At 33.1% G+C, this 16,269-nt stretch overlaps 3 protein-coding genes across 5 annotated transcripts; 2 read left to right on the top strand and 1 right to left on the bottom strand.

Annotated features, from left to right (window-relative positions):
• Positions 1–1,115: 1,115 nt before the first annotated feature.
• On the top strand, positions 1,116–3,078 carry LOC118056650 (uncharacterized). Of its 3 annotated transcripts, none has more exons than XR_004688835.2 (3): positions 1,116–1,346; positions 1,752–1,810; positions 2,210–3,078. XR_004688835.2 is itself a non-coding variant. In XM_035068918.2 (3 exons), exons 1-3 carry the CDS (start codon positions 1,236–1,238, stop codon positions 2,381–2,383), a joined length of 348 nt encoding a protein of 115 aa, XP_034924809.1. In that variant the 5' UTR covers positions 1,116–1,235; the 3' UTR covers positions 2,384–3,078. The 3 variants fall into 3 exon arrangements, 1 of the variants encoding a protein (XP_034924809.1); XR_004688834.2 differs by having other exon boundaries at positions 2,190–3,078; XM_035068918.2 differs by having other exon boundaries at positions 2,206–3,078.
• A 2,462-nt stretch (positions 3,079–5,540) lies between these two features.
• On the bottom strand, positions 5,541–6,901 carry LOC118056569 (GPI-anchored protein LLG2). Its single transcript, XM_035068810.1, has 3 exons — positions 6,817–6,901; positions 6,645–6,701; positions 5,541–5,896 (listed from the first exon to the last, which is right to left on the bottom strand). Exons 1-3 carry the CDS (start codon positions 6,899–6,901, stop codon positions 5,541–5,543), a joined length of 498 nt encoding a protein of 165 aa, XP_034924701.1.
• Positions 6,902–10,722: 3,821 nt separating this feature from the next.
• LOC118056595 (uncharacterized) lies at positions 10,723–15,504 on the top strand. Its single transcript, XM_035068840.2, has 2 exons — positions 10,723–11,172; positions 15,075–15,504. Exons 1-2 carry the CDS (start codon positions 10,899–10,901, stop codon positions 15,386–15,388), a joined length of 588 nt encoding a protein of 195 aa, XP_034924731.1. The 5' UTR covers positions 10,723–10,898; the 3' UTR covers positions 15,389–15,504.
• Positions 15,505–16,269: the final 765 nt, after the last annotated feature.

Below are 16,269 nucleotides of genomic sequence, written 5' to 3'. Positions count from 1 at the left end.
TGTTGGTCGATTGTAAACTTGTTTAATTAAGCCTATTTGTTAAGAAATAATTTCTTTTAGATTTTATGTAAAAATAGATAGAATTAATAATATTCGATTCAGGTATTATGTTTGAATCCATGAGTATAATGAATTTGGCTATATTGGCCATACCTAGGGTGTGATGACAAAAGTCCTCAAGCTTGACACCATTGGATAATGCGCGATAAGTTTACCTCGTTGGTCTGACAGTGCCCCAGACCAAGCTAGTGGGCACAAAAACACTTGCCAAACCTAAGAGTTGGGTCTAATAAGTGACGAACTTAGATGGTGTCACATGTCAGACCCAAGTTATGTCTAGGTTTGACACATTACTAGACCCATGTGCTAGGTTTGGCGCACACTGCTAGACCCAACACCATTTGGGTGTGGTAGTGGCCAACCCATAAATCACTTGGTTCTGGCGGTGGCTAAACCTAACAACTTTTGAGCTGAATTTGACTAGACTTAATAGTACGTGGGTCTACCTAGCATGTCTTCATGGAGACATGTTTGGTGATGATGTATGTTAATCCAACACATCCAAGAATACAAAAAAAATTATATCAGTATACTTTTCTTGATCTGATATTTTTTTTAGAAAAGATACATAAAAAATATTTATAAAATCTTAGTTTATCAATATCTATATGAGTCATGATCCAAACAAGTATAATTTGGATTCCTTCAATATTAAGCTTTACCAAGTAAACTCAAACTTGATTTTTAAGTTTAGTTGATAGATAGATTTATGCATAAAAAAAATTTGTTTGCTTGAGTTAACTTCACGAGATAATTTCTTATAAACTACAAAGAAATTGAGTTTGTAGTTAAAGAGGTTTGTTTCCTTCTTTGTCAACGATGTTGGATTTTCAAATTCTTCAATTCAATTTTCAATTTAAGAATTAAAAGTAAAATTCTCATGAATTACTACATCAAATTCATGTATGATAACATCACTCTAAAGAACAAATTCAAACCCAAAATTGTAAATTCAATACCCGGAGAAGGGGATAGTTGCCGCGTAAATATTCGAAAGTTACCCTCAATGACCAAAAATCCTTTTATATATATATATATGCGCCATGAGTAACCCCTTTCTTCACAAGTTTCAACTCTCTTCCATCTCTCTCTCTCTCCCTCTCTCTCCAAGAAACTATTTTCCAATTTCTTGGCCTTTACAAAATTTCAATAATTTGAATTCCAAACAAATCATCATGCCGATGAAGAAATCGAGCCTCTTTGCAGCCTTTGTTGCTGCTGCTACTGCTACTGCTACTGCCTTCTCTGCTTCCTCCTTATCTTCTAGCTGTAACTCCAATGTTAAGGTAAGACAGTTGACAAAACAATTCTGGGTTTGTGTATTTTCTTGAATTTTTTTTTCATGGGAATTGGTTTCTTGTGTTCTTATCTCTGTTTTTTTTGTTTCTGGGTCTTGCCTTGTCTTGTGGTTCAGTAATTGATTCCAGAGAAGCTTGGGATCTCTTTTACCTCAAAGATCCTGCCTTGTACTTTCTTGGAAAACCATAAATGTTTTTAACAAGAAATTCAATTACTCAATTTTGGGTTTCTTGAAAACTCGTGGAATTTTAAATCACCCCTTTTGGTGTTTGGTTTCTTCAATTTTTTCCCCTGATTGATTGATATAGTTTAAGCTTACTTTTTAGTTTGCGATTGATCTCTGTTTTTTCTAAAACTATTAGTCTTAAAGTTTTATACCTTTTCTTTTATAGGAAGCTGGCTCAAACAAAGATCAACAGAGATCGGCTTCCATGGATAAATTTGCACCAAGGTATGATGGGTTGAGGTTTATTGAAACACTGGTCACTGCTCACAGATGACGAGAGAGTCAACATCTGGCCTTGATAGCTCCATGGATGATACTGATTAGTCGTACTAATTTTAGCTAGCACCCATCTTTTCTCTTTAATTAAGAGAGAAAAAGATGGCATAAAGAAAGTTTGACCTTTTTTCTTTAGTTTCTTTGAGTGGATCTGATTAGGAGAACATCTGTAATGCTTGAGTTGAAATTTTGTAATGGTGTTTTCACTCAAAAATTGCTTGTCCTGATCATAATTCACGGCTGATTTTCTTTGTGCCATCGATTTTTCTGGGATTAGAAAATGATTGCTTGCTAAATTAGTCATGTTCCATTACTTATCTTTTCACAGCAATATTTTGTACCAGGCAGGCATCGTTAGGTTACGCATGGATGTCTGATGGATGGCAATGTTTTGTAGCTCTACAAGTCCAAGATGTGGTTCTATGGAAGTCACAAAGGGAAATTCCAATTTATGAACAATTTTCTTTCAAGTATGGAACAAAATACTTCGTCCTTATTGACCTTGCTAAATTAGGGTATTGAGAGCCAAAAATCAAGTACTTCCATGCTTGGATGAATTTGGGAGCTCATTTGTGATCAACCAAGTTCAATTGGCATGTTACTTGCATCCATTTTTTTTGTTGTTCTTGAGCTGACATGTCGTCCACCTAAAGCCCTATTGGGTTAACTTCAAAATTAGTTCTCTTGGAATAACATAGCCAAATTCTTGATTTGCACCAGGCTCTTGTGGTTTCCTAAAATTTGATCTGCTACCTCCATGAAGCGTGCTAAATTCTTGATCAAGCACTATGCTTTTGCTTGAAATAGTTTGCAGACAGCATCGGAACAAGATGAACAAAATTTAGTGGAACAAGAATGTGATCAAGGGACCAAATGGCCTAGTGGTGTCTCATGCTTCCAAAAGAATGGTAAAAAATTGAAGCAACTTTTTCGAACTTGAACCCATGATAATGGGAGGGACGAGTTGTGTATTTTCAATGGTCAAACAGAGAAAAAGAAGTAAAAAAGAAAGGATGTGATGGAATAAGTATATGCATCCTTATGAATGCTTAAAAATTGGAAAATGGATATTCTTCATTCCACTCATCGGTATGTTAACGCAATCTAAATTCTATAATTAATTCACCACTTGGTTTATTGATCACACTTTTTTAAACCCCAAAGCTAATTGCTAAGGGTTTGTTTGGCTTAGAAATTGGACCATGAATTTAGATGTAGCTGTAGCTGTAATGATAATAATCTAATCAGAATTTAGATGTTGCAATTTCAGACCCGCTGCCGCATGCAATGCGAGTGCTAGCTAATTTGTTTTGGTCGTCCACCCTAGTCCCCATACTTGTTCAACTTTAAATTTTAATCTTTTAACACTTAATTATTTTAAATTAGCTGAATTTTATTTTGTTATAAGACCCCTGTATCAAGGCAACAAAAATAAACTATCAGTCCAACAACAAATAAAATCAATTTAAAAAGATCAAATTAGAAAGAAAAAAAAGCTGATGGACCGAAAAAAACTTACCTTGACCGTGCAAATTATTCATTGATTTTGACAAAAATAGATTGAATATTTATTTAAACTCTTAACTCAGTCCTTAAAGCTTTAATTATTATAAATAAATTTTATTTCATAAAATTAAGAACTACCAAGAAACATAATATTTCATTGATACCTCGAGATCACCATAAAAACGCATCAAAAATAAATTATTAAGACCGGTCACAAATCAAATAAATTATTAAGGATCAAATTGAAAAATAAAATAATTAAGAGACTAAAGTGTAAAAAATCCAAGGGACAAAAAAAAATTTCACTACGCAGATTCACAGTATTTCTCCTCATAATGAGGATTAGTTTTTTTTTTTAATAAATAAAAGCTACAAATGAAGCTTTTGAGAAAAACACATTGATTTTTGAGTTCTTGATATGATGTCTGCACATCTTTCAATCGATTTTTTTCTTTTATCAAACAGGGTTGACTGACTTTTGATTCAAAATAAAAAAAAAACCTATTTATAGTCAACATAGAGATCTCAAAACTGGATTTATTCCACATGAAACACCTTTAATTTTTGAACCACAAGGCACAAATATCAGCTCTCCATTTAAAAAAGGTAGCGTGCACCACTTTGCCAAGAATGAGTGGTAAGAAACTGGATATGTATCACAAGCATTTTGAGCGAGCTATGGACATATTAAGATGATCAACTGGATGACCATATCACCATGAAAGATGCAAGCACAATAATTAAACTACAGTGCCGTTCTTGGCATATCATAGATCTCGGCTTCCTTTCTTGACTGTGATGTTGATGGGCCCAAGAATTATACCCTTGATCATCTTATACATGGCATTAGAACATGAGATAATACTCACAAGACACAGTTCAAAATCTTCAGTGGTCATGAAACTACTACGAGCATCTAGAACCCTAGCATAGATCTTCAGTGATCTAGAACCCTAACTTTTTCGAGCCTGGGCACAGTATATGGCTCCTTCCTTTATTGGATTCGAGGAGGATGACTCAACTCTCTATACTGAATCTAGGGTGTTGACAGAGCCCAACAAGGCAAGGCAACCTCCCAAATGGAAGAGTTAACTATGATCCCTCGAAGGCTATGTTTATATATCTTGATTTCTCGTTTGCGTAATCAGGCATCGTTGTATTGCAGATTGTTTTAAGCTATCAGGCTCTTATATCCATCATAGCCTTCCTCTTTTGGTCACTTCCACGAGTAATCAATGCTTCCTTTTCCCTTTCAATGAAACATTGAATGGGAGAGCTAAAGGTGACAATGACTAGAAAGATACATGGAGTTTGCTGGTAAAGTTACATGGTAATCACCTCAAAAAAGATAAGGGATCCGATTCTTTGTTGTTGCAATGAATGGACAGGTATGGTTCCATATCCAATTGTTCTGGGAATAGAAAAATCTACCCTTATCCATAGAATTTTGAGCCTTTCAGCTGGGAATTTGATACAGAACAGATCCAAGAAGCAAGGGCCATGAAATGAAAGTCACAACTGTTTTGAAAGCAATAATAGATGTTGTCCGGATGCCTTTTCATCCAAATTGTCCTATCATGCGTGGCCCTCCCTCTAAAATCTATATTTTTCTCAAAAAACCTCGATTCATGACTTTATGATTCCATAACTTATCTTTGCTACAAAGATTCATGTTCACCCTTTCATTTATTACATTGAGAGAACACTGTTACAAGATGTGCAAACTCGGCAACATGTAGTATGACATTGCAATTGCAAGTGCATAGAGGGACAACAGACGTTGACATAACTCCAGAATCTTCAATTATGTCAGGGGGCAAGTGAAAAGATCAAATCTCAGTACCCCAGCTTGATTGCAGATTGCAATTCTCTCAAATTCAATTTAACAAATTGACAGTAGAACTTAGTCAATAGCAATGATACACCAGCATTAATAATTCAAGAATTTCTTCTGAATGTCACATAGCTACACATGTTCACAGTAAAAACAGCACATGGCTTGTCGAAGTCGAAAGAATCTGATAGCGAACTATGCACCAATTAATAGTTAAAAGAATGCCAAATTGTAGCACAAAGGACCACAATGATGGTGGAACCGCAATTTGATGAAGCAATACTTTGGGACAGGAAGGTGTAACAGTTAGGAAATGAATGGTTATCCACTCTTGACCATCTAGAATAATTGGAGTAACAACACTATGAGCCCTGCTGTGAGCGTCAACAATGAGGATTGAGTAGCTGCAATTTGAACTCCTCTACTTTTCTTGGATTGGTCCACGTTTTGGCAATCAAGACCATTCTTATCTTCTCTGCACTCATTGGCAAACAAGCCAGGAGGGTATTTCCCATAGAGATTTATGTAGCTGAACATGGTTGAGGCACAGTCAGTTTCCAGGTCATTTATGGCATCGCTAAAAGGGCAAGCAAATTCCTTGAAAGCATCACAACATGATTTTGCTGGGTATTGGGGTCCTTTGCATTTATCTGTGAGGACACTGTAATCCAAATTCTCAAAGCTTACGTTGCAGGCTGCAGACAAGGAGAAATGGAGGAAAACATGAAAAATCAGTGTGTCATATCTTATTATAATAACTAGATTATGCATCAAGCCTAATATCTTGTCTATTGGTTTATGTTTCTTCAATAAAATAGTCCATTTGCATAGAAAAGTATAGGCAAGTGATGTCAATGGCAGAAAACCAGCCTCAAATTTCTGTTAATCAGCGTTGTAAAGTCCTATAGAACGATGGTTCAGATGGTGCCCAAGAGAGAACGTCCAATTCCAGATCTATGTGTGATATAACTTGAGCTGTTCATATGTGCTGTTGTATAGCATGCTGTTCGCATTTGAGCAACTGTCTTCTTTGCTGAAGATGGATAGAGCAGGCAGTGAAGATTTTCCGCCATTGAAGATTTCCTTCAACAAACTTCTTTCAGACTTCTGTGTGATTTTAACAAGTGATTCTATGTAATTTATAAATATATTCATTTCCCTTTGATCACCTTAACCAATGGGATGAACAGTAGCATTCTATGCTCAGCATTGCCATTCAAGCCATTAAAAAAATCAGTTCAAGAATCAATAACAAAGAATCAACAGAGGGAAAATGGAATGGAGAAATGTTTCCCATCTGCAAAAGCATTCATTTTCTGATCAAAGTTTGTCCTAACTTTCTTGTCATTGAGATATTAATGGAGGCAAATCCTGGAATCTGCAGAAACATACAGGTTTCCGAGAATTATCCCAAAGACGGGAGAAAATAAAAAGAAAACTTACTTTTTTTCATCTGGAGAAGGGTACGGCCAGAACCTCCATGAACATCAAGTGCATCATCTGCAGTTTTTAATAGTAAACAAAGGGAAAGAAAACCAACCCGAGAATTAATGAGAGAAAATTCAAAATGCTACGCTCATACAATATTATGATGTGAGAAAGGAATGATTCTTACTGGAAATAAAGGAGGAAGAGGTGGCAAGTCCAGCCAGGAAGAAGAAGCAAATGAGATAAAACCATGAATTAAACTTCCTAGCCATGCTTCTGTTTTCTTTTTTGTCCCCTTTCAGCTTTATTTTTAATCTTCTGGAGATCTAAATCAATCTCCAACCCTCCTTACACCAGCAATGACCCCCCTTTTCTTTTCTTTTTGCTGCCAAAAAACAGCCTTTGCCTATTTTTCTTCTTTTACTATTTTTAGCCAGAAAGAACATGATTGCATCATCGCATGAATGGTGGTGGAAACGTTTAGGCAAAGAACAGCGAGAAGGTGTCATGGTGGCAAGCAACCGTTAGCTTTCTAGCAGTAACACACGCATATTGCTCATTAAATTCATCATAGAGAATTATTGTTAACAAATTCAACGTACCCTCACATTCTTCCTTCATGGGAACTCATCAGCTAAACACAAATAACACAAGTGATTTCAAAACAACACAGTTGATATCAAACAGCAGCAAAAACTGAGGAAACGCGAGGCCTGTCCTGTTGGTTGCCTTTTTTTACTAACAGGAAATTGAAAAGAAACATTTTCCTGAATTTGATATAATATACGAAAATACAGGACTGGGATTGCAGCCATTGTAAACGTTTCCTTTAAACATGTCTCATGTAATTCACATAATTAATTAGCATTAATTAATAATATTATTATCATTAATACTGTAAACTGAAATAGAACAGATTTTCACTGTGCACATTAAAGGCCAAACATGCGCAGGCTGTACTTTCAAACTCAAGTGCTTCTGGACTTGATTTTCTTGGCCTTTCATCTTTTTTTTCCTTTAATTATTTTTCTTTTTTTGATTAAAAGAGAATTCTCTTTAAATAAAAAACCTACCATGAGCTTTTATGATAATATTAGAAATTACTTTATGAATAATTATTTATTAACCTAAAATATAAGAAAAACTTAAAAATTGTTCAGTAATATTTAATGAGCATAAATCTATTCTTTTATTGTAACTTTTTTTATATAATTTTCTTAAACTAATTTATTTTTATTTTTTTATATAGCCACATAAAAATCATCAAGAAATAATCTGTTGTTTTTGATTGCTTTTTCTAAACATGATAAGTTTTAATTTTAAAAAATTATGCTATCGACGTATTTTTTATATTAAAAAATGCTTTTTTTTTTCCTTCATAATTTTGATCATTTGAATTTTTACTAACATTTACTTTAATTATGGTGGGATTTATTGTCACTAGTGAAGTTTTTTTTTTTTTTTTTTTTTTGTCTCTTTTCCTCTTGAAAATTGCATTAACCATTTAAAATTTCACTATTATCTTCTTAGTTATTGATATTTCAACTTCAATTCTTATTCTTTTGATTTCTAATTTTTTTTCTTAATTTTTTTTGTATAATTTTTATTTTTTTTCAATTTCATCATTCAATTCAAATTTATAATATATTATTTTTTAATTTGATCCTCATTCTTTTAAATTTGTTTCCTTTGTTAAAGTGATTTTTCTTTTCAATTTTGTCCTCTTATTTATTTTTTAATTCAACTTGGATTCTTATTTTTTTTTAATTGATATGTTTGGTTTTGGATCGTTTTGTCAATTGATTATTTTTCAAAATTCATTCTTCAATATTTGATTGGTTAAGGATTGAACTTCGTGTTTTTTTTTTCATGTAAGGTGTTTTTAGTCTAATGTCCGAGTTACGGGTTTGAAAAAGTTTATATGGGTTGATATTCATTTCTTTGACTTATTTTGTTTTTCTATTTCATTGTTCGAAATTAGGTTTTTTTAAGAGAAAGATGGGCTTTGTGGTTTTTATTTATTTATTTTTTATCAGGATATATCGATCTCATAATTTGAGTTGTAGGTTTGACAAGTTAATCTGGATTGATTAATCTCTTATTTCCAATGGAACATGTTTGTCATGCTAACTTGGATTGATTTAAGCATTTTTCTGTCTCATTTAATTTAATTTTGTCTTTTCATATTTAATTGACTGGAAATTAAACCATATTATTTTTTTACTAAGTTATCATGACTACTTTTTAATTTTGTTTTGGTTTAATTACTATTATTACTGATTTTTTTTCTTATTTAATTAAAATAACACCAAGTTATTTAACTTACTTGGATGTATAACTCAAGTTATAGATTTTTTTTTTCTTACAAAAAAATAATACAGCCTCGCAATATTTAGTAAGCCTAGTATAACCAATCAGGTGAAAAGCATAAGTTTTGTGATAGGGAATGCTTTCTTCATGTTTTTTATGCATGTTAGAGCTGATTTTCTAGATATTCGATAATCATAATAAAACTTGATGTGATTCGATCGATGATTATTAATTTAGAATTTAACCTAAATTGAGTTTTATTTTAGACTAATTTTTTGCACTAAAACTTCTTCTTACTAAATAGAAAAAACCTATGAACTCGCAGATTGACCTCAGCAACCCAATGGATCATATTGTAATTTGAAACCTCAAGACATATGTGTGTTCTAAAACTTAGACTTAAATTTTTGTAATAATGTGGACAAATCAATATATGAATAACAACATGTATTATATGTGTAGTTTATTACAATCCCTAATTAATCACCAAGTTGTTTTCACAATCTTAGCCGTGTCTCCAATCCTCGTTAATGGTTCAAGATCATCACCATCATCACCAAAGACATGAAATCATGGTGATAAGAACACTCAACTATTTGTAAAAAAAGATTTTTTCTTTCGTTTTGTAGTGTTACTCAATGGCTATCTTCTCAAGACATTATTATATTGGAAGTTGTTATAATGTCAGCATTGATAAACATTGATGCCATCAAACTATTATATTTTAAATCATTGATTTCATGACTTGAGTTTAGATTTGATAAGTTAATTTAAGTTGATTTATCTTTTATTTTTAATATAACATGTTTGTTATGTTAATTTGAATTGACTTAAGATTATTTTTTTTCATTGCATTTAATACAATTTTATTCTTCCATAAGTCATTGATTTCATACTATAAAATAATCACTTCATGGTTTATACTTTATACCCACACCCACAGATTTAATAACTTATGATTACTCTAATCAAAACCAGCAGTGATAGCTAGGTGCAAAATTAGTTTGCCCACCAAAATAGCAGAGCTCACTTTATAGTAGAGTTAAATAGTATGATATGGGATCGATTTTATAAAAATATTAATAATAAAAGAAGTAAATTTGATGTAAATCTATTAAAAATTCAAGTTGACTTATATTTTTGTTAAACCATTTAAAATCTAAATTTATGTTCTTCAAAAAAAATAATATTATTTTAAATTTAAAAATTAAAATAGTGCTTTTCTATTCAAGACGTGTTAACTTAATTAATTTATAAGCTGGAATAAAAACCTATTTGTTTTTACATTTCAGAAATGTTTTTGAAAAAAATTATTATTTTTTATTTTGTACTTACTTTAAATTAATTTTTTTTTGGTGTTTGTAAATCAATTTGATTTATTGATATCAAAAATAATTTTTTTTTTTTAAAAAAAATATTATTTTGATACATTTTTGAATAAAAAATACTTTAAAAAACAACCATTTTTATTCTCTCATACACTCTTTTAAACCCGTTCCATTTTCCTAAGTACAAACCCAAAGCAAACTTTAAAGATTTTGTGTTATAATGAGATAGTATTTGATATTGTGCTAATAATTATTTTTTGAAATTTTTTATTTTTGAAAATATATTAAAATAATATTATTTTTAAATTTATTTTAAACATTATATATCATTATATTATAAAATGATAAAAAAAATTAATTAAAAGAAATCAAATTTTGATAAAAACAAAAAATGTGTGTATAGTGAAGGTTTATACATAATTGTGTTCTATCTATTCTCAATCTCAATTTCGAACACGTTCACAAACACAGTATTGTGTAGAAACTGACATTATTCGTTAATAACAGAGAGAAATCATAGCATCTCTGCCCACTTTCAAAGCTTTGTCGTGCCGCCTTCTTCTTCTTCTTCTTCTTCCTCTCCAAACCAAAGACACAAGGCAAACCCAACTTTCAAAGAAAAGCTTTCAAAATGGACTCATCGATAGCTTTATCCTCTTACTCTTCACGCCTAAAATGCTCCCTCCCTAATCCCCCGCCTATGATGATGGTGCCGTCACCTCAGCTCCCAGGTGTGCTTCCTTTATCCAGCCGCTGTTGTGGCATAGCTTCCTTTGCGGAGTTCAGAGGATTGAGGATCCAAATGGGTTCAAAATTGTCAACTTCGTTGGTTTCGAATAGTACGAGGAGAAATCCTAAGGTTTTTTCTCGTATTGTGTCTGAAGCTCATGAGACTTTTGTTGACAGTAAGTTTTTATTTTTTAATTGATTTTTAATTTTGGGTTTTGTTATTTGGTCTTGTTTATTTTAGTTCTTAAGCTTTTGTTTGATTCGTTGTTTGTGATCTTGTGCTATCTCAGATTTGGATTATTGCACCAAGAGAGTCTCTTTAGCTCAAGATTTCGAGTCTTATTTGATCGCCCTTGATTATAAACATGAATAAATCACCGATAAACAATATTAAAAACAAGATTAAATCACTGATAAACAACAGTAATTTTCAAAGACCTAATATAGTTTGTAAATGGGGTTTAAGCAAATTAGAGTTTTTCTAGATGTCCAAGATATGATCTTTGATTGGGAAGGAGGATCAATATTACCCAGAGTAGGGTTCAAGTAAGAGTTGCATTTGAGAGTGTTAAGAAGAGAGCTCTACTATCATATGAACAGGAGATTGAAACCTAATTTTTGGTGTGTGTTAGGGATTTTCTAGATGTAACGAAATTGATTCGCCAGGAGGGATTAGGGACTGATATTCGAAAATGGAGTTTAAGGAATTTAGTACTGAAATTGCAATTCTAAAAACCAAAATTGCTTTGGAGAATGTTAAAGAGACCTTCATGATTATCAAAATAGGAGATTGACTCTTTTGTTGAGTGTGAGAAAAATCTGAAGAGTAACGGGTGGTTGTAATTTATAGCAGGTGGAGAATGCATATGCAAGCAATGCACTACAATGTTAAAGTTTGAATTTATCAATTATCTGGTTTGCAATCTTGCAGCGTTTTTCAAGTACCAGAGTTTCAGGCCTGAAGAAGAAGGGGCAATTTTTTTTTTTAAAGTGAAATTTGCAGTTGGTAGAGGGGAGGGGTGGTGGAGTTTGTGTGGTAGAGAGGTGTGATTTTCAGAAGGTGTGATTATAAACATGAATATATCACCGATAAACAATATTAAAAACAAGATTGAATCACTGATAAAAAACAGTAACTTTTCAAAGATCTAATCTAGTTTGTAAATGGGGTTTAAGCAAATTAGAGTTTTTCTGGATGCCCAAGATATGATCTTTGATTGGGGAGGAGGAGTAATATTACCCAAAGGATGGTTCAAGTAAGTGTTGCATTTGAGAATGTTAAGAAGAGATCTCTATTATCATCTAAACAGGAGATTGAAACCTTTTTTTAGTGTGTATTAGGGCTTTTCTAGATGCTCTTTATCATCAAGAAACAAAATTGATCAGAGAGGAGGGATTAGGGACTGATATTCGAAAATGGGGTTTAAGGAATTAAGAGCTGAAATTGCAATTCTAAAAACAATAATTGCATTGGAGAATGTTAAAGTGACCTTCATGATCATCAAATAGAAGAATGAACCTTATGTTAAGTGTGAGAAAAATCTGAAGAGGAACGGGTGGTTGTAATTGATGGTGAGTGGAGAATGCATGTGCGAGCAATGCACTACAATGTAAAAGTTTGAACTTATCAATTATCTGGTTTGCAATCTTTCAGCATTTTGCAAGTATCAGAGTTTCAGGCCTGAAGAAGGACAATTTCTTTTGTTAGTGAAATTTGCAGTTGGGAGAGGAGAGGGCAGGGGTGGTGGAGCTTGCATGATAGAGGGAAGGTGTGAGTTTTGGAATAGAGAAGTTCGTGAGTGTTGAAAATGAGCTGTGTCACTTCCTTTGTCAAAGACTAGGAGGTTGTCTGGATCCTAAAGAGAAGTACTCTGTTGATGGAATAAATTTTCGAGATTCATTGCGATTAGATGGCAGAAACTTATATTAGTTGTTTAACGTGCTTGAAGTTGATTTTCTTCTTTTAGAAAAAAAGATGTTCACTGGCTTTTTCTTATGTATCTTCCAATTGGCTGAGAATCCTGCAATTTTTGTTTTCCTAGTCTTTTTGAAATTGGCGTATCTGTTCTCTAGGGTTCAGAGGATTCAAAGAGAACAAAACCACCTGTCTTTTTCTCAAGTAAATGAAGAAACATTTATGTGGGTGTCACCTTCTCAGTATATTTTTTTTATCTTTTAAAAAGACGAGCCCAAAAAAAAATCATCGCTGAATTTATGCACTTATAGGCTGTATACATCCAAACTGCTGGTAGTGGGGTGCTAACTTGTGATTTCATCAAATCCAGGAATGTCTTTTAGTAATTTGTTTCCATTTTGGATGATTTTGTGTCTCCAAATGTTTCAAGTTTAGATGCTTAGGAATGCAGGTAACTGCAAATTTCATACACTTTTCAATAAATTGATACTTCTTCACTTGATTAGGTATGGTTAGAGAAACCAATGTGAGAAGCATAACAACTAAAGACAAGAACTTCTTATTAAATTGTCTTGATTTTCCCTTCGTTCATAGTATATCTAACCACCATTGAAACAAAAAATCTTTTCAAGTTAAATTTCGTTTCAAATGTATTCCTCAAAATTTTACGGAATCATCCTTGAGAATATTTGTTCGTCTACATTAAATATGATTTTAGAGTTCCTGCGTTATGTTTTGATGAAAGCATAAGTCACCTCTTCTTATCTAGTTATCCATTCAAATCTAGAAACACTGCACTGTGGCCTGATATTTGGAATTTTATTTTTTCTGGTTAATATATATTACTATGAGCCCCATGAACTTTGTATTGCTAACTTAGCTACTGCTTTGAAACTTTGTTTAGCTTGACAAACTCATGCTTGGTCACTAGCCTAGGAAAATCAAGTTTTATCATGGTTGAGAATCCTGCATGACATATTCTAATGGCAGTATAAAGTGAATATTTGGAACAAGTTCATGCTTGAAATGAAAAAACTCTTCAACTGGCCAGTCTGGGACTGGACTTCTCAAGTGTCTTTAAGGCTTTGTTTGGGTTGCAATATCACGCAAAGGTTATGAAATACTGGATTAGGGCCTGCATTTTTCAGATATCTATTTAGGTCTCAAACTAGCCCAAATTCTCAGTGTATTAATACCCTCAATTCCCTAAATGACCCACTTAACTGATTATGCTCGTTCTCTCCAGATCATCCTCTGTATGGTTTTTTTATCTTATGATCCCTTGAATTATCTTCATTTCCTGATGGTTATCTGCTGATGGCAAAATGTTATTTAAACTGGTTGTATTATTTGTCTATCGTATTCTTCCTAGTTGTTGTCTGCTCAAAGTAATAAGAATAATTGGGCTTGTTTATCTCCTTATTTGGACTCTTTTTTCTTGGGGATATTGGTGTATCAATTGAGTGAAGCAACAGCATCTGATTCTCTGATTTGGTGCTGGTCTGAGAGTACCTCAAAAAAACTGGCCTTTTACTTCTACATTCCATAACTTCTGACATATTAAAACCTTCTGAATATCCTCCAGTGATCCTGCTAAAATATAATTGCCAATAATTGGTCATATAAGGAACTAAACTGATGGAGTCTTTCGTCACCTATTCTTCCCTTGCATTCCAGAGCTCTCTTTAGCTTTCAAACCATGGTAAGGGACAGGATGATATATTTTCTTGTAGAGTGGGAAGGAGCTAAATGGTTTAATTTGGAAATGAAATGAATGAAAATGTTAAACAAGTTCACCGGCTTCACAAAGTCGTCGAGGAAGGAGGAAAGGTGATCGCTGTGAAACTGAATATCATTCTACTGTTTTTAGTTGTATTTTATTTATTCTATTGAGATATCACTCAAGGCAGTTAACATATTTATGAAAAATCTTTATGGACCTTTATGCAGGAAAAACTTCCAGGTTAGAATTTTAATTACCTCTACATGTTGCTACTTGCCCTTGAAATAAGTTGAATATTTATGCCACTAATCTCTAGTTCTATTTACCGCACTCCAATTCTAATCATGTTGTTGCTGTTGTTCTTTCTTATAATGCACTCCAAATGAGTTCTCTATATCACAGTTAAAATTGACATCTTTCCTTGGTTTTCAAAATCTCAGTTCCTGCAGTGACGGATGAAACATGGCAGTCACTCATCATCGAGGCTGATGGGCCCGTGCTGGTTGAGTTTTGGGCTCCGTGGTGTGGACCCTGCCGGATAATCCATCCAGTAATAGCTGAACTATCTACGGAATATGATGGAAAGCTCAAGTGCTTCAAATTGAATACTGATGAAAGTCCTTCCACCACAACCAAGTATGGAATTCGAAGCATCCCGACAATCATGATCTTCAAAAACGGGGAGAAGAAAGATGCAATTATTGGTTCTGTGCCCAAAACCACACTAATTTCCAATATGAAGAAATTCTTATAGAGGAGGGTAACATAAATCCTTTGAAAGGATTAAACTTTTTTATGTTCTCAAGTTGTTTTCTTTTTGTGAATTTTGAATAAAAGTCATCTCCTAGTTGTGTAGTCTTGGTTACTTCATCGTATCCAATCTTTTCTACGCTACATTTCTACTATGATTATTTATTTTGGCTCGGATTTGATTTCTGAAAGTGCTGGTGGAAGACCAACCATGCAAATTTGCCAATGCATGGTTTGAAGAGTATTATAGTTCATTAGGCATGGCATGGAACCAGCTCCAGCCTTCTTTTGTTCCATCAAGTAGAGGCTTTTCATGTTTTCTTTAAATCTTAAAACCTTTTGACTTGTTAACTCGATTCTCAAAACAGATCCAGTGACTGAATGACATGGTGCGCCAAGTGCGGTGATTGGTCTAGGGAAAGTATTTCCCTGCTGTAGTCCTTTGAATACCAGGCATTGAAGAGGGAAATCATGTCAAGAAGTATTACTCCTAGCAAATGCAAACTTGAAAGTCTTTTTCTGGGCCTTTCTGCTTTCTCTCTCATTTCTGTGCGGAGGCAGCTTTCTTTGGACATTCGAATGGTATTGATATGGAGCCTATTGGTCCGCTTCGAGTATGATTGAAAAGATTCAACATTGCCCTTAACTCTAAAATGTGTCTTGGTGGTTAAGGATTAAAGGAGGTTGATTTTTTTTTCTTGATTTCTTAAGAGTTAACATCAGAAAAACTTATAATTTTTTTCTAAACACATTAGATCAATGTGGAGCATGATCTAATGTTGACGTAAAGCTAATCCAAAAATATCTTTTACCCATGAAACAATACAAAGTTTGAAAGTACAAAGGTTTTCCTAGCATTAAAAGTTTGTTTATTTTTTATTTTAA

This window comes from Populus alba, chromosome 19 (genome assembly GCF_005239225.2).
Source record: "Populus alba chromosome 19, ASM523922v2, whole genome shotgun sequence".
NCBI classification, from domain to species: domain Eukaryota; kingdom Viridiplantae; phylum Streptophyta; class Magnoliopsida; order Malpighiales; family Salicaceae; genus Populus; species Populus alba.
The sequence above is the reverse complement of the archived record's forward strand: the minus strand, read 5'-3'. Positions and strand labels throughout refer to the sequence as shown.